This window comes from Leptinotarsa decemlineata, unplaced genomic scaffold (assembly GCF_025532065.1).
Source record: "Leptinotarsa decemlineata unplaced genomic scaffold, Ldec_3_MD MMD2_P_RNA_scaffold_7, whole genome shotgun sequence".
NCBI lineage: Eukaryota > Metazoa > Arthropoda > Insecta > Coleoptera > Chrysomelidae > Leptinotarsa > Leptinotarsa decemlineata.
Genome location: NW_027412534.1, coordinates 4,371,747 through 4,390,852, shown reverse-complemented (window position 1 = coordinate 4,390,852; position 19,106 = coordinate 4,371,747). Strand labels below are relative to the sequence as shown.

General features: G+C 32.9%; 2 protein-coding genes across 2 annotated transcripts; one reads left to right on the top strand and one right to left on the bottom strand.

Moving 5' to 3' along the window:
• Positions 1 to 1,879: 1,879 nt before the first annotated feature.
• LOC141480326 (uncharacterized) lies at positions 1,880 to 5,562 on the bottom strand. Its single transcript, XM_074170234.1, has 3 exons — positions 4,761 to 5,562; positions 4,429 to 4,554; positions 1,880 to 4,084 (listed from the first exon to the last, which is right to left on the bottom strand). The coding sequence occupies exons 1-3, from the start codon at positions 4,924 to 4,926 to the stop codon at positions 2,019 to 2,021; spliced, it is 2,358 nt and encodes a 785-aa protein (XP_074026335.1). The 5' UTR covers positions 4,927 to 5,562; the 3' UTR covers positions 1,880 to 2,018.
• Positions 5,563 to 13,620: 8,058 nt separating this feature from the next.
• LOC141480257 (uncharacterized) lies at positions 13,621 to 15,104 on the top strand (the record flags this gene model as incomplete). The annotated part of the gene is made up of 4 exons (XM_074170131.1): positions 13,621 to 13,687; positions 13,919 to 14,147; positions 14,202 to 14,315; positions 14,424 to 15,104. Coding segments are annotated over 2 exons (183 nt in total), but the record flags the coding sequence as incomplete, so codon positions are not given.
• Positions 15,105 to 19,106: the final 4,002 nt, after the last annotated feature.

Sequence of the window (19,106 nt, the reverse complement as noted above, 5' to 3'; positions counted from 1 at the left end):
GCTTTTTCTTGTACAGTTATGGGACTCAATTGTTTTTATGGCGAACGTGTAGTTTGTGTAGATCTGACAAATATATTTTTGATCGGTCAATCGAGTTCAAGAACAATTCCGTACTTCAATGGCTGGGGTTAAAATTTTTCTCCGTTAGACCTATCGCATACTTACAAGACATTTTTTCGCAACATGTCTGCGACATGTCGCTTCAACACTGTAAGTACCATAATGTAGGAAACAAAACTCCGTAGTTCGCACATCAGTATACATTATGTCGTCGGATGAGGATGGGGCAATATTATCGGTTCTAATATTGCGAAGGCGAAAGAAGGAAAATACTCGAAAATATTGGATTCATCCATTTAGTAAAGCTAATCTTCATCGCAGTATATTTATAAGTTGTACTGGTGAAGAAATGATGGAGGATCTAGTTAAATTTCAATCATTTTATAGAATGTCACTAAAGACATTTTCAGTACTTTTGGACAGAATTGGACCTTTTATCAAGAGATCAGATACAAAATTTCGGGAATCCATTACACCAAAGGAATAACTAATTATAACAATGAGGTAAGTAACTTATTCAAAGTTAATTTTTATTGTATATTACAAATTTAAAAATTCATAATCGACATTAGTATTTGGAGATGTCATAGATATGCTTATTTTGCTTGAAGAGTGCGTAGTTTGTGCTTGAGAACTGTTTGAAAGGAAATGTTGCTTGAATTACTAATCTGCTGGGAATGCGTTAAAAGTGGGGTAAAATTATTTGGTGGTGGTTTGTAAAGGATTTCACTAATAACTTGCATTGGTTTATATATAAATTCGTGTTTTTGAGCGTTTGTCATTCGCTGTAAATCGGGCAGAACTTTTGAGAAATAGCAAGTCAGCATCTTCCGTTTTTTCCAATTGACCTCGGCTTTTCATGTTGCGAATTCATGCGCTTTCAGTGACTAATAAAGGTTCATTTGTAGAGGATTCTTCGAATGCATCCTTATTTAGATCATTTTCGTCATGAGGCTTCAGGAGGCTCAATTTCCGTAGATTCTTCTTGAGTCGAAATATATGTTTCTTCATTTATATTTTTGTGAGAGGAAGTCCAAATGGTCTGCTAAATAATATTTTTTCTTTACTTGTGCTGATGATCCAGATGGTGGTTTTTGCCTTATATAACGGGCATAAGCGGATCTTAAATTTTTCCATTTCTCCTTACATGTAGCTCCTGAAAATAAAATTATGTTTCAGATACTTGGCAACCGGAATAAGTTTCAAGCAGTTATCTTTCCAATTTATGAGAGGTGACTCTACAATTGGAGAAATAGTTGAAGGAGTTTGTGACAATATTCGGTCAGGTTTGCAAATGGAATTCATGCCTATTCCAAGTGAATTGCAATGGATTGAAAAAGGCGAACGCTTTGAAGAACTTTGGAATTTACCAAATTGTATAGGTAGTATTGATGGTAAACATATCAGAATACATTGTCTAACCAAGACGGGATCCGCTTTTTATAATTGAAGAGGTGAGTTCATGAAGGGGTTATGTTACAAAAAGGTCTTTCTGAGATAAATAGTCCCAAAGTTCAAGGGCTGGAACTTTTTTGTGTTATGTACATTTTTGCTCTAAATTACATTATTGTACTCCTAAATAGTATAAAATTATGTTGGCATGGTGATCAACTTAAATATTTGCTTATTGAAGTATAAATAAAAAAGAATTTGTACATACCTCCTTTATTCACAAGGAAATTTTATTTTTCATTTATTTTTATTCTTGTAAAGACAGGTATGTTCACTCACCTCCTTCATACATTTACGCAGATGTACATTTTTAGCTATCTTATGGGTGATGTGATTAGTAGTTAGGAAAAAATAAGTACTAGATAACTGTTCAGAAAAATGTATTTGTTATGCATATTTTAACAAAGTATAATAGAGAACACATTTCATTGGAAATATCAAAACGTAAAGTGACACAAGTCTCTTGTCACTTTCTTCCTAAACCATAGCACTTTTCAACATACTTATTATTCTACGTTTCCATCTTGTTCATTCAACACTTGTTCATAGAACCATTTATGTTGATCTGGAACAAAACAGAGCTGTTCTTTCAAGTTTTGTATTTTCTCTTTTGTCATTGAGTTGAATTTTCTGAAGATCCTGGGGATGACGAAATCATTCGGGAGTGATGGTGGATCGTCATCTCTGGGTTGTTTGTGAAGAATGACCATTTTGAAGGGTGTGTGGGCGTCATAAGTTTCTTTGAAGAGATATGATCCAAAAGATTCTGTTCGAAACCATTTGATGCCATCTCTGAAACAGACCTTTTCTTTTAAGAGATCTTTTTTCTTGTTGAAAATCTTCATTCTTTTTGATAAATCTTCTGTGTCCCTGAAATGATCCTTCATATCAATCACCATATTTTTTCTATTAGAAGATACTATAACTTCGCGATACTGATCTGGAGTGTAAATATTTTGATGTTTTCTCAAACGTTTTTCGATTCGCCCGAAATCTCTATCGGAATCTAGGTAAGAATGACCAACCTCTGGGAACTTGTGATCAATCGTCTTGAAATATCCTTTTCCAACAAGGTATTGATTAATACACACCATCAAAAAGTTCTTGTTCTGCCCTGAGCAGGAATCAGTCCAGAGTATCAAGTGATCCTTTTCTTTGAAATTAGTTTCGACTTCTATTGCTCTAAGAAGACTACTAACAATTTCATTACTACCTTTGCCTGCTTGATTTTCAGTCCATGTGCAACATATTGTTCTATCAATATCCTTAGCTATGATATGCAATCCCAAATTGTAAAACCACATCTGGCGTAGATAGAATGCCTTAGAAGTACTAAGTCTAGGTAGAGGCATTGTTTGTTGCAGATCCAATGTCATGTACACAGTATTGGATGAATTTCTGGCCTCTTCTCTGTCTGCTTTTTGAGATTCGAAAGCCAACTTATAGGTCTCCACATGTTCTTCATTAGCAACACCTGAATCGCACGTACTGCAGGTATCGCTCTGAGGGTGTCCAAAAGACAAGTTAAATTCATTGTTAAAAATGAAGCGATAAGTGCGCTCTTTAACTTTAAACTGTTCATCTACCTTATCCGCTAAACACTTTTCGAGGTATAGCTTGTGCATTATTGGAATTGAAAGTAATGGAGGAAGGTATTTCTTGTGAATATTCTTATTCCTTGAGTAGTGCGATTCCTCGGCAGGAAAACTAGAGATATGCTGAATGATGTAAGCCGCTACATTATCTGGTGTTTTGTTTGGTCTGGTCTTGTGTTTTCCCCGTCTGTCAGGTGCAGGAGCTCCCAAACCACTCTTTATAGAGGCTTGGATTAATTCAACCTTTTTTGTGCCTATATTATATAGTTTGACAAAGGCCCTTTTACAAACAGTTGTTTGTTTTCCCCCGACAGTTACAGTATACTTGAATGTCGCAGTTTTATGATTGACTGCACCAGTTCGCTTCCTTTGTGGAATGCTTCTTTGCATTGAACTAAATAGTAAAGAGTTCTTAGCATTAATGTCTAGTTTGTAAAATGACGAAAAGATTTGTTCCCTTTCTTCCAAGGTGAAAACTTCTGAGCATTTCAAGCGACATTTGTCAGGACACAGGTTCCCTACAAAGACGCTTTTAGCTGGTTTGAGGTCACCTTTCGAGTTTATGTAGGACTCGCCTCTTTCTCTGTTTAAGATTCGTTTGATTTTCTTCCACTCATTAGGATTTCTTTTCCTTTTTTTAGTTACTTTGAGTTTCGGAGAAAATATTTTCTTCTTTCGCTTTACAGTGTGAATTTGCGGCTCCTCAGAATTTATAAAATTTTCATTAGCCATTAGAAGATCTCCATCTCCACTTTGGACTACATCGACTTGATCATCAATTGCATCAGTGTCACATTGTCTGGTACAAACTTCATTTTCTGATTGTCGCACCACTTTTTTTTGAATTTTTTGTTTTTTCGGTTGGTTGTCAGAGTCCTCGTAATCTGATTCATCAAGATCGTTATCATCCGGGCTATATTCATCGCTGGAAGGATCACCAAAAAGAGTGTCGCTTTCTTCAGAATCGTCTCCTCTATCTACAACAGACGAAAAAGAGTGCACATGTTTTTATTATGGTAGCAAAACACATGAAGATCTTGCATTTTCTGTAATGGGATATTTTTTTTCTTGTAAGACTTTGAAATATTGAACAGTTTTCAATCAACTCAAAAAAGATAGTCCATTTTTCGTGATGGAGGACCACAAAAAAAATCACGATTAAAAGTTTAATAACATTTGGAAAATTCGCTTTCCCCACTTTTCTCACCTGAACGTTGTTTTCAGGGACCGCTAATCCCTTTAACCAAATTTCATTTCAACTTATATTGTACACTATTATTTCACATACTAGTATTGAAGGAAAGTAAAGTAATAGTCTTACGTAGTTTCCTGTAGTTGTCAACATTTCTCGTCGTTTTCCTCTTTGGAAATGACCTCTTTTCTGATTTTTTCGTGATACGTGAATCTCCTTCATTTGTAGGCAATGATGTGGATGGTGTCACTATTTCTGAAAAAAAACACGTTTATGTCTAAACTTCTGTCTATAATCGTCACTTGAAAATAGTAAAAATTGGCTTAAGATATTTTTAGCGGCATAACACGAAACTAGGTAGGCCTAAGCTGCGAAAAAGGATCGTTTCACTGTAGCCTATCATAGTAAAGTATTTGATCATTATTCAATGAAATATTGTAATGAATAAAACTTGTACTTACCTATTTGCTGAATATTATTGTTTGTTTCTACTTCCAATCTTACTGATTTCTGATTTTGTAGGTTAGGATCTGGTTCATTACTGTTACTTGCAACATTTATTTCATTTTCAGTGTTAATAGTAGATGACAAAACGAGGTTTAACATACGTTGGCCTCTTGTAGCCATTATAACAATATTAACACCAACTTTATATGAAACTACCAATGAAAATCACAAATTTTTAGCAACACTAAACAAGCATCATGTTACTAGTTTATTGGGTTATCAGCAGCTGACTGGTGCATGAAGGAGGTATGATTCACACATGCCTATTTCTCTTTAGTACAATATTGCAATTCATAGCGCATAAAGGGGTTATGTTCAATATTTTGACACATACATTCTTTCTTAATATTCATCTGTCTTACCTTTTAATGCATGAAGGGGGTATGTGTGGTGTTTGTGTATCATAACCCCTTTATTCACTGAGAGGAAAGTATATTAGAATAATTGAATGAATTCATGGAGGAGGTATGTGCGATTTATTGTAACATAACACCTTCTTTCACTAGGAAAACACTTGTTACTTGTGCATACTAGAAGTATGTGCTTTTTTATGTTACATATCCCCTTCATCCCCTGCAAACTACGAATGCTCTAAAAACATACCTCTTTCATGCTCTAGGATCTCTGCTAATACAGGTTCTACAGAGCAGGACTCAGCGCAGAAAAAAGTATAACACATAACTCCTTTATTCCCTCTGAAAGCCGGAAATTTTACATTTTGGTACATAACCCCTTCATGCACTCACCTCTTCAATTATAAAAGTTATTTTTCCTTGCAATTATTGGCTATAGCGGATGCAGATAGCATCACCATTTCTACTACGGTAGAAATGGTGATGGGGCAGTATTCAAACATTCAAGTATTGGACGAAATTTTCAGACAAACACACTCAATTTTCCACCACCGCAGCCTTTGTCCAAAGAACCACACGAGCCGGCTTTTTCCTATTATTTTATCGGAGATGCTGCCTTCCCTCTTTCTAAAAATGTGTTAAAGCCCTATCCGTCAAGAAATTTAACAAACCTTAAAAGAATCTTCAACTATAGATTATCACGAGCTCGTCGAAGTGTAGAATGTGCGTTTGGTATAATGGTATCAAAATTTAAAATTCTAGAGAGACCTATTCTATGCTCACCACACAAAGTTGATAAAATTGTTAAGAAAATTTGTGTGTTACACAATTTTACAAGAAAAAGGATGGAAAAATGTCAGAACCAACATTTGAAATGGGCGGGTTACCACATAATAATACTAACAGACAACAAATTTTACCAAATTTTTACCCTCAGTGTCAGCGCGGCACAAATGAGGCGATTACGAGGTAGATTATGTTCATATGTAAATCAGCCCTATGCGGCATTACCTTGGCAGTCGACATATTGTGTTTGGTAAATAATATTATAATTGTTCTTCTTAACAAGTTTTTAAATTGATAATTGTTTTTAACTATATATTATTATATTGTGAAAATAAAAACTTACCCGTTTCATTTATTTCTCCTCCAATTTCCCTCCAGGATTTTTCTTGCACATGCCTATTTGAGTAACCTTCCATCGTATGGTCATACAAAACATTGTATTTTTCAACGATTTGCACAAATTTTACATTAAATGTTGAATTATCTTCCATTTGAAACATATACGTGCATTCGGAAGCAGCTGTCGAAAACAAATGACGCTTGAAATTGGAGCAAGCAGTGTCGTATAAAAGTTGTTTTCGACACGTCTCATCCTGTCCGCGGCGTTTGTTTGGTCTACGAATCGCCATAAGAACCTCTGTGTTGGAAATGAAACGACATGTCGCAGATATGTGGCAAACAAATGTCTTGTAAGTATACGATCGGCCTTAGTTTCACCAAAAGATTACCTCCTCTAGTAAAAGGTTTTCTACCTGACATTCTTATTTATGACCATGTTATTTGTATTTTATCTATACAGGCTGATTCACGGTGGATGGCACATTAGACGTTTCTGGTGAACCAGACAACGGATCACTTTGAAAATTTAATGGAGGGCATATTCGGACATTCTCTAGCCAACTAAAATATTTTCGACAATGCGGTGTTGCCGCTTCTATTAGAAAGCAGTAGCAACTTTGATTTTTCAAATGGAACACTCTGTATATAATATTATTTTTGGAATCTCCAACAATTGCCCGACAACTTTTCTTGATATTTCCCTATACCTATCTGTTACCGTTTTCGAAATAAAAATTAATTTCAATTTTTTTCTTCGAAAATCATGACTTATAAAAATGCCGATATCTTTTAGTTAAGAAGTACTATGATATCGAAATTTGGTTTGGAGTTAGGTGATACTTGGACACTTCCCACACGTCAGCCTAATCTCCGTTACTTCAATACAGGGTGGTAAAAAAATACAGTTTTTTCGTTTGCTTGAAAAAGTTGCTGAAATTTGATTATTTTAAATGGAACACCCTGTATATTATTGAAAATTCGGAAAGCTGCTGAAATTTGCTTTCTTTCTATGTATATCATACCTATACCTAACTAGTCAAGTTTCGGACTTATGAACATTTATTTGTGAAAATGTCCCTTCAGAATGGTATTTCCATTCGGTATTTGGTGAGCAGGCCATGATTACTATTTGACAGTAGCGTTGTGACATTCTCCTAATAATATCGACATTTTCGTCACTTCAGAAGTTGCAAATACCTTCATAACGATGGAACAAAACTATTCAAACGAAGTTCTTATGAATTTGTTTATTATTTTTGGACAGTGTGACAAAATTATCAGCAGAACATGTAGAAAGTTCAATGAAATGTATCCGAATCTACCGCCAATGAACCTCAAGAAATTTATACGAATTCAGAGAAAACTGAACAAAGGCCGGTGCCGGTGGCATTTTACAACAAAGAATTTGACCTGAAGCTAGTCATGTGAATATTGTTTTATGTGAAATTTCTTTAATTTTCCAAAATTGCATCAAGGATTCATCAAGCATTTCATTCGATATTTCGCGTGCAATATTACAAACTACCTTTCGAGATGCATATTTGCTTAAATTGACCGAACCCGTATGGCGCGATTTCCACTATACGTAACGTCACCGTCACGTCTCCGCACCGTCACCGTCACGATAAATATTCTTACATTGCAAGCAATGAACACATTCACACTATCAGTCACGTCTAGGGATGTGAGAATAGTGGAAAAGAATCGATTAAATATAAATCGATTTTTCTTCATTCAATATTAATCGATTTGTCAAAAATCGATTTTAATAAAATAAACAATCGATTTCTCCGAAAAAATCGATTTTTCTGTTATATAAAAATCTGCATGCTTTTCATATTCCAATAATAAAACTAAGAGATATTCATATCAACAGTTTATTAGATTGAAAATAAAATGAAATGATATGAATAAAGAAATAACTCAATTCAGAATTAAAAATCGAAGCGAATGTTCATTTCAACTTTTAAAGTAAGGAATAAAGAAACCAAACATTATTATTATTCATACAAATTTACATTCCCACTGAACGTTTTATTATAATAAGAATGAAATGATGAGCATCCAAACAAAAATATAATTTCATTGTCTCAAAAACTGAAATATAAAACAAATCTTTCGTTAACCTTCAACTTTTTCAAAAATATAAAATGGTAAAATAATTATTGTCATAAATGTCCAGTCGTCCTACTTTATATTTGACTAGTATTAAAATAAAATACTTAAACGATAAAATTAAAAACAAAACAACTATGTTGTGTTTTCAAAAACAAAAATATAAAACATGTCTTTCATTAACCTTCAGCTTTAAAAACAATATAAAATTTCAAAATAATTATTGCAACAAATGTTCAGTTCTATTTTATATTTGACTAGTATTAAAATAAAATACTTAAACGATAATAAAAAACAAAATGACTATGTTGTGTTTTCAAAAACCAAAATATAAAACAAATCTTTCGTTAACCTATAACTTTTTAAAAAATATAAAATGGTAAAATAATTATTGTCACAAATGTCCAGTCCCATTCTACAATTGACTAGTATTAAAATAAAATACTTAAACGATAATGAAAAACAAAACGACTATGTTGTGTTTTCAAAAACCAAAATATAAAACATGTCTTTCATTAACCTTTAACTTTATAAACAATATAAAATTTCACAGATGTCCAGTCCTATTTTACATTTGACTAGTAATAAAATGAAATACTTGAACGATAACTAAAAACAAAACGACTTTGATGTGTTTTCAAAAACCAAAATATAAAACATGTCTTTCATTAACCTTTAACTTTATAAACAATATAAAATTTCAAAATAATTATTGTCACAAATATCCAGTCCTATTTCACATTTGACTAGTAATACAATAAAATACTTGAAACGATAATTGAAAAACCAATAACGTTGTGGTCTTAAAAACTGAAATGGGAAACAAATATTTCGTTATTTTTGAAATTTGAACAATCGAAAGACGAAAAAAAAATTATTTGCACGAATTTTCAGTCTTGTTTTACGTAAGAGTAGTATTGAAATAAAATGAAGCGATAAGTTGCTCAACGGCAACTTTAACGTATTGTCACAAAATGTTCAAAAATTTCACATTCGAGTACAATTATTATTACCATAGATTTTCAGGTAAGCAGTTTAAAAACAATAATTTTGATAATCTCTTTCCTAAAATACGGTGGTTTCGTGTTTTCCTGACCATATTTCCCGCTTTGGAAAATAATCTTTCGGGTGGTGTAGAAGTGGCCATCACAGAGACATGCTTTAGAGCCAAGTCGGTTAGCAGAGGAAAAGTCCCTTCAAAGCTCTTCCAGACACTGAGAGGATCTACCATAAGATCCGATAGCGGTGCCGCAACGTATAGATCCAATTCGGTATTTTTGACCATTGACGAGTTTGAAGCCAAGGCCAATATTTTTTCATGATGTACCTGCCAAATATCTTGTCCATCAACCGTCGCTTTTGATGAAACAGATGATTCAGAATCAGACGTTCCAGAATTATTATCATTTATATTACAGTTTAAACATTTTTTGGTATAATTTATTGTTTTTGATAGGGATAAAGGGTCATCATCTAAGTAGATTTTTTTGAATCTAGGATCCAAATATGTTGCAACTGAAAAAAGGTGCACTTTTTGGATGTTTTCCAATCTTTTATTATAATCCGATAGTAAGGATTGTTTCAGTTGTTTTGCCAAACCACTTGTTGGCGTAACTGTGTCTAACACAGTTCTCAAACATTTTATAATAGGTATAGCTTTGCTAGAAGTCAGGTATTTGTCTGCACTCATTTGTTCAGTGACGCTATAAAAAGGCTTTAAAATTTTTTCAATTTCTTTTAGCACGACAATTTCACTTGCTTGAAGCATTGGGGGCGCATTTGGGTGATTTATCAAAGCAGATCCTATAGTGGAACTCATTAACACGAAACGTTCAATCATGAATAGTTGCGAGTTCCATCTAGTTGATACGTCTCCAATCAGATGTTTTAATTTTCCTTCGGCAACATTTTGAAGGGTTTGCGTTTGTCTCAATTCCTCAGCGCCAACACCACTCTGGTGGAACCAAGTTACAATTTTTCGTACTTTATCTAGGAAAAGTTTAACTTCTGGTACATTTACTGAATTGTCTACAACTAAATTTAGAGTATGAGCTAAGCACCGAACATGATTAGCTCGACCAAAGGTCATCTCAATGGCTTTAACGATGTTACTGCCATTGTTAGTAGTAATGCTTACAATTTTGTCGTGGGATAAACCCCAAACATCACAAATTTTATTAATCATTTCTGATAAATATTCTCCTGTATGACTCTCGTGAAGTGGTTCACATGCAATGTGAATTGACTTCATTTCAAAATTTTCTATGAAGTGTACTGTTACACCTAAAAAACTCCTCAACTGCAAATCTTTCCATTCATCGATTGTAAGGGAAACGTTTTTAACTAATCATAATTTTTTTATGATAGGGTTTTTTTTCTTCATATTTAGTGTCTATGAGATCTGTGATAGTTTTACGGCACGGAACCTTGTACAAAGGAGCTACAGTCTTCATCAATTTCTTGAAACCTGATCCTTCTACTATACTAAAGGGTAGACTGTCCCGGCATATCATTTCTGCTATGTTTTGATTTATTTCCTTATTTTTATTTCCATCTAAGGCGTATGCCGAAATTTTTGCAAAAGAAGCTCCAATGCTTAATCTGGCTTTGGCTGTCCAGCTTCGATTTCAGTCGCTAGAGATTGCATTGGTGCATCTTTATTCCCAGAAATGTTGATATATTGATTGTCATCTTCACAAGAGTTCTTTCTTTACAAAAATTAAAATTAATTCTCTCAAAACTATTTTCTATTTCTGGCAACATTAAAAAAAGTCAACAAGTCAAGTTTATCTTTATCGGGTTTTTTGGTGAATTAATGAAAAACAAAGTTAATCATCATCTGTCATTACCACAAAAATATAAACAAACATTGTGATAAATCACCTCATTTTTTAGTTTGTAAAGCCGTGTTAATGTAGAGTTTACCATAATTCATTTTTTATTGAAAATGTTCAGGTTATAAAACGTATGATTTACATGACAACGTTTTTCGTTTTATTTAAAGAATTTTACAGAAACCAGTATTTTGCTATCATAAAGACCACAATAATCATTATAAATTATAGTATTCATGTTACCTGTAAGTAAGTGAGATGTTTTCGTACTATGTGCTGCTTCAAATTTGTAGTATTATTACAAGTTTTCAATTCTTTGGAACAGTACATACATATTGCTGTAGAATCCTTTTTCGTTATAAAGTACTTTCGCCAGTCGCTTTTAGGTGTTTTACGGTTAGAAGACATTTTTATTGTTTACCAACAACGATATTATGTTACCTCACTCACTCACTACACTGACTGAAACAACATGCATATGCATACATCTACATACGTACCTTACCTACACATGTCGCCGCTTTTTGTAAATGATATTGAACTTACCTCGAGCTGTTTCATCCACCGCATACTCATAGATGGCACTGTTTATGAAATTTTGAAACTTTTCATCCATCGCATAGATGGCGTTATTTATAAAAATCGATTAAAACGCGTAATTTATATAATCGATATCTTAAAAATCGATTGAATTTACTACAAAAAAACAATTATAAAAATCGATTATAAGAAAATAATAATCGATTTGAATAAAACATCCCTAGTCACGTCCTCCTCCCGTCGCCGTCACCTCAGTCGGCGATTGCAGCGAGAGCATTTTTCACGTGTCGGTGCTTGTCGGCTGACGTCTCTGTTTACGTAGGTTTAATATTTGTTTGAAATATCTGCTTGTTTGTAAAATTAAATAACTCTGAGTGACGAAGAAAGACTTGATCAAAACGAACTTTCAATAGAAGAAGTGAGAAAATATGGGGGTCTGTATAACATGGCCTCAAAAAATTATTCTAAAATTTTATAATAGCTCAACTCAACATAGAAAATATGAAAACTTATTTTATAAGAATTGGTTTTGTTGCCACGGAATTTCTCCAGATGGAGAATAAAAAAAAAACTTTGAAATTTTCACGAATATTAAATACATCTTGTTGGACACTACCACCTTGACGAGGAAGAGTTCTAACTACTGGTTCACTTCTACGCTCTGTGGAATTGGTATCAGTGTTGATATTAGCAAAATTAACATCTATGTCTTTGATGTAATTATGTAAAATAGAAGTTGTTAAAATATATAGATCGATATTTTCCGGCAGTGCATTCATAGATCGAAAAAATTGTCTCCATTTGCGAGTGACCAAACGCATATTCAGAGACTCGCCTAGCACGGGAGAGCGGATAATTAAATATTCGTTTTTCAATATCTCCAGAGATGACTGTGCCAGGATGATATGGTCGTAATAAATAATGTTTCAAAGGAAATGCCTCATCTCACACCAGTACATATGGTGCTAGTGTATTAGCATTTGGTAAAACTGTATCTGGTGGTATGTTCATATCATTTTTTGCTAAAGTTTTATCAAAATTTGAATTTGTCAATATTCCATCATCATTATTTTTTCCATATGATCCTACATCTATTGCTTTAAACTTATAGGTGGCATCAACGACAGCTAACAAAACTATTGAAAAAGTCTGTTTATAACTACGAAATTGCGAGCCACTATTTGGTGGAGCAAAAATTGTTGAACGTTTCTCGTTCTTGGCACCTAAGTAGTTTGGGAAATTCCAGGAAGTCCAAAATTCTTCAGCTATTCTCTTTCAATCTTGGGTTGATGGTTTTGGCATAACCTCAGGCATCAACTCTTCAACTAGAGCAATGCACACTTTCTATTCAGAAAATAAATGATAATGTAAGGAATGAGTCTCCCGTTGCCAGAAATCTGAAAAAAAAAATAAATTTTAGTTCTTGTTGCCACTACTGAAATTTAATTTGAGTTAGTTAACAAAAAATGAAATTGCAGCTCGAAAGCTATCACAATTTCACCCTGCACATCGGTAATTTATATTAGAGAAATATTGCTGTGACAAATCCCGTGCGGCGTTATTACCGCAGACGTTGATAGTTGATAGTTGAGCATGCGCAGAATGAGTTCTAGAGACACGTTGCGGTAATACAGTTAGCGCATCACGTTATTTACGACAGAACAACACCTCGTGTAAAACGTTGCGCTAGATCGGATAGATCCAGTAGCTGATCAGAAACGGCAGATGTGTTTGTTTTTATTTTCGAGGTCAAGTTGTGGGTAGTTTGTTTATTTTATGAAGTGAAGTGTTTTTATATTTTTTTCAGTAATATTATGTAAATAATATTTTAATTATGAAATATATCCTATACAAAAAGATTGGGATTTACGTCGGATGACAATTTATGTTTGTTACGCGAAGTTGTTGGGCAAAATCCTCTTTAGAATCCTGAGAAATGGAACCCAATACAAGTTAATATAAAATCAGTGACGGGAAAAGAATTTGTTATTCGCACATTAAAAGATCATGTAATGCTTCTTTTCACCTTATGGAAGAAAAAATCTAATGGTGACAAATTCCGGTGGAATATGTGCATTGTCTTTCTTATTTCTTCACAAGATGCCAATGATTTTTGTATTCTATACTCTATATTTTTCAGAAGTTGAACAGAAGAAATGTACACTGAAAAGGATACTCTTTTACAAGAAATCTCTGACTTATGTGCAGAATTTCCAATGCCTACCAAAAAAAATTATTCACAAAAAAAAACAAATTTCTGAGTTAGGCCGGCAAACCAGGGAAAATATTGCAATAGATGCTTTCATAGTGAATATTGAGGATTGTAGTGAAACTTCTGAGGAAATAATTATATCAGGGAAACATGATTATTATGGTAATTCAATTATCTTATGATTATAAAATTTGTATTGCAAACTATTTTTTTCAGATACCAATACAAACTTACCATCAACTAAGATTTCTGTAGGTGAAGTAGATAATCTAGATGTAATTGACCAAAACCAAAACACAAAAAGCCGACTAACAGCAAAAAAATCAACAGGTGAGCAAACTGTTAGGTACTCAATTGCATCAGCCGTGAAAAGTTGAGGAAGTACCTACTTTATTTTAATATTCTGGTATAAAATTACAAGGAGATATTTATTTTCAGGACCTGGTATAGCTAGGAGCAGACAAAATAAAAGTGTTGTCCTCAGAAAAAATTGCATGGAATATCTAAAAAATAAAAACGAAAAAAAGCAGGAAATAAAATTGAGAGAATTACAATCGCAAGAGCAGAAATTGAAGCTTGTTGAGAGAAATATTGAGATTGGAGAATATGGAGATTGAAGACAGAAAAAAAAGAATGAATTACAGTTCGAAAGATTTAAATGGGATATAAAGCAAAAAGTTAATTATAAGCTCAAATATCAGCACAACAGATATTTCAGGACACACTTTTGAAGAGGTTACAAAAATATGAAGATTGATGCCATAAGACTGCTTTAACCAAATTATGTTTCTTCATGTTATAGGTAGGTATTTGATGTGTTTTTCACTTTCGGAATAATTTATCAATATTGCTACTTTGAGTTGACTCACAAATATGTACTGTAAGTTTTTTGTAGTTAGCAGCTCGAAATGATTTTTAGTTTTCTGTGATATTTATTTGTTTTTTTACTTTCAAGTTAATTTATGTTGAATTTAGTCTGTTAGCACATAATTATTTGTTGTTTATTTTTCTGGAACGTTATTTTTTTTGGTTATGCGTTTCCTGTGAAGTTATTGAATCATTTATTGATATTGTCTTTATTGCATTTTCATCCCAAAAATAAATAATTTATTAATGTTGCCTTTATTGCATTCTTATCCAAAACTTTGTACATGGACTATCAACTATAAAAGGGTATATTGAAACTCAGTGCACATTTGAATATTTGAAACTGAAATTAATTATATAGTCAAAATCAATTTCCTAAATATTCCCCCAGCACTGGTGACACTTCATGGAAGAACTGATTGGTCTGACTGCCATATAAAGTTGTATGACAATTGCTCAAAAGTATTTCAACTTTGTATATACTTTCTATGTCTTGTAAAAGTAATTTTTTATTTTTTCTGAAATCTAGAAATGCAAACTGACAGGTGACTTTTTGAAAACCCCACTCAACAGCTATCCTAATTTTTTTTTTATATTAAGGGACAGTGGCTATCCCTTGCAAAATAACCTATTGACACCATACAAAGATAGAGGAAACTTAACCCGAAGGCAAATTAATTAAAATCTCAAACTAGCAAAAAATAGATATGTTATTGAACACTGTTTTGGTATTTTTAAACAGAATTTTCGACAACTGTATCATGTCAAATTAAGAAGTATACGGTTCATTGCTCACTTCATAAGGGCAGCTTGTGCATTGCATAATATAGCAAAAGATGATGACTTTCTTGTTAATGTTGATCCAGAAATGCCAAATATTAATGTCCATGAAGGAGAAGATCTAGTTGAAGATGATGAATTTGAAGTTGATGTGGGTGTTGCTGTAATTCGAGATAGGGTAGCTAATTCATTACTATTGTAATGTATACATGTTGTGTAAATAATATAATTTCCCATATCGATAAAAATAAAATATATTTCTGACACAAACTATACAGTGATTTTTTTGAAAAAATATTGTAATTTCTAAAACAAAAATAAAACATATTCTTGAAACAAACAATCTTTTTTTAACAGCTGACTAATAAATAGGTAAACAAAACAAAAACAAATTCTATCACATGAAACACATGAAGAAAATACATATAAAATCAACTTATATCAGTTATTAACAATGTTGCACTTGCATTTACATCTCCAATTCATAAGGATTTCATTTCTCTCTGCAATTTACTCAAGTTTCTCCCTTTCAATCTCTAATTTTTGTTCATAATACATTTTTGCTGTCCAGTCTTAAATTTTCTATATTTGTTAATCTTCTATTTTTACTATGTTTGGTGTTTGTAACTAATGTTATGGTTGGATGTGGTAAAGGTACTTTAGGTGGTGTTTCACACAGTTCAAAACTATTTTCTGTTTTTCTTTTGTGACTATTGTTTTCTTTTACATCTTCTTCAGTATCGATTTTTTCATTTTCTTCTAATGAATAATCCACTGTCTCACTGGATAATAGAACTTCTGGATTGATATTCTTTTTTTTACCAAATATTTCTTCCATTTCAACTTGGTATTCAAAATATTTGCGACCTCTACCTAGATAGAAAAGAAAAAGCATTTATATATGTATATACTGAGTAGAGGTATTGAGAAATCACATGTTGCAACACAGTGTTATCAACTTAAATGGTTTATGTACAGGAAAACAACTATTGCTTACCAGTTTTATTCTGGTTGTCGACAAATTTTTTATAATTCCTTTCTAGGACTTTCCATCTGTTGTGACAATTGCTTGCAGTTACATTTATATTCAATGTATGCAGTTCATCAGCTATTCTCTGCCACATCATTTTTACATTTTTTATATCAAATGTGCCTACTCGTTTTCTACATTTGGCATAGGAATCAATTAATATTTTAGTTTATTCACACTCCACTTGTACTTCGCAGTTGAATTGTGAATGGGGGTAGTTTCTGCTGTATTGGAAGTAGGTATATTTATGTTCGTCGTACTTAGGACTAACACACGTATTCTTGTAATTCTGAAAAAAATTCTTCAGTTTATACATCAACCTTTTTAGTAATAATACCAAAATAATACACCTATTGGTGTATTCTGTGATAATACAATATAATTTACCTCCTAATACATTATTCATTGTTTCAGCTCAACCTTTTGCCTTTACCTTACGAACATAAAAGTATGGTTATGTTTAATATATTCCGTGATAACCATAATTGATTCCAATCAGTAACCAAACCGTTCCAACCATGATTTATTTTGGAACCGTAATTAGAACGGTAATAGCTTGACGCCTGCGTAACAAATTTTGAGAACGATTTTGATAACGATTGTAGAACGATTACAATTTGTGTGTTGGAACAAACCTATTATTTGATTTTTCTAGGTATTCATCGTTTTGTCAGTGTAGGGTATTGTTGAAACGGGTTCTTCATGACTAGTATGGACAGTTTCGTTAACATTTAGGTTATTTATTTACTTTGTCTGCTTCTTTAATTGCTATATTGGACAGAATATTGATTTTGTTTTTAGTATTGTTGCTAATGTGAAACTCATTATTGGTATTGTTTGAACTTTCGCCTAAATTGCATGAGTGGATAATTCCGTATCAATGATCTTGTCTAATTTTCCTTGGGCAATTATCGGTATTTCTTCAATTTTATGTATTATTGAAATATTGTCAAGATTGTTGATTCTGTGGAGTATTTCCAGTGGGTGGATTTCTACTCGGGATAAAGCGTCTGCATTTGTATTCAATTTACCGTTTTTGTAAATTACATTATAATCATATTCTTCTAATTTCAGTCGCCATCTGATTAGTTTGGAATTTGGTTCTTCAGAGAAAATAACCAAAGGTTTATGATCGCTGATTATATTAAACTTTTTTCCGAATAAGTATAGTCGAAAGTGCTTGACCGACCAAATTATTGCAAGAAGTTCTTTTTCTATTGTGTAATAGTTACATTCAGCGGGGTTTAAGGTTCTTGAAACATAAGCAATGAGCAAATCTTTACCAATGGGTCTTTGGGATAATATTGCTCCTATCGCGTAATTTGATGCATCCGTAGTAACGTTAAAAATGGTTTAGAAAAGTCAGGTCGTTGTAAAATTGAATAATTCATTAGAATACTTTTGCAATTTTCAAAACTCTATGAATTCATAAGTCTGTTTAATTTGCATTTCTTTTTTCAGACATTGTGTTAACGACTTCGTTATTTTAGCAAATTTCTTTGTACATTTCCTATAATAGCCTATAAGACCTAGAAATGATTTGATTTCTTTAGCTGTCTTAGGTATTGGGAATGTTTGTATCGCGGATATTGTCTTGGAGTTTGGTTTAATTCCTTCAACGCTTTCACATTGAAATTCTGGGTGAAAGGTTTGAAATGAGTCCCTATTTCAATAGTCAAGTGGCCAATATTGGAACATACTAGCTATGCATCAAGTATGATGAAACTATTGGTATTTGGAATTTTCTTCACGGAAACTTTAATTTCAGGTTGTAACGCTCGATCACGCTACGGTGTTGGGTAGTCACTGTGACAGCCCAAGAATTCGGCACCGGCTAACTGAGTGAAGACGGGAGTGGGGGGAAATATGCAAGTTACATTTTAATTGTGGGCGCCAGGTAATTTACCCCTTACGAATGCTTGTCTGAACCCTGTTCCTAAATTTCAAAATGAACTTAAACACATCTGTCACAAAAAAAATTGGCATAATCGACTGAATTATCATCAATAAGGAAAAAAAATCACATAACATCTGGTTTATTATGAATACTTCACGAAAATATCATATTATTTTTGAGTATATAAATTCATATCAATAAATAATATTTATGTACATACGATTTGTATTTGGAGTTGAAATATTATTAGTCACAATCAATTGTGGTAGAAATTAATGTAGGTTTCAAGATAACCAAAAGAAACCATAAATAACCCCAAAATTAAACAGCCGCTAGCTTTGGATCCAGATCGAAAGGCGCGTTTCACGTATGTCAAACATTGAACTAAAATCACCAGTATGAAACTAATTTCCACCCCTTTGTACAATATATTGCCTATACAGGGTGTCCCTGGACTTCCTCTTTTCCTCTCGGGAATGTATAGATGGGGTCAAAATATCACCAGTACTTCATATAACTTTTTTTCCTAAAATTCTTCGTTACCAAG

Coding starts and splice junctions, on each gene's coding strand:
- LOC141480326 (XM_074170234.1), bottom strand. CDS start 4,926: ATGGCTACAAGAGGCCAACGTATGTTAAACCTCGTTTTGTCATCTACT. Junction 4,555..4,760: donor CAATAATATTCAGCAAATAG/GTAAGTACAAGT, acceptor GTTTTTTTTCAG/AAATAGTGACACCATCCACA. Junction 4,085..4,428: donor TGACAACTACAGGAAACTAC/GTAAGACTATTA, acceptor CGTCTGTTGTAG/ATAGAGGAGACGATTCTGAA.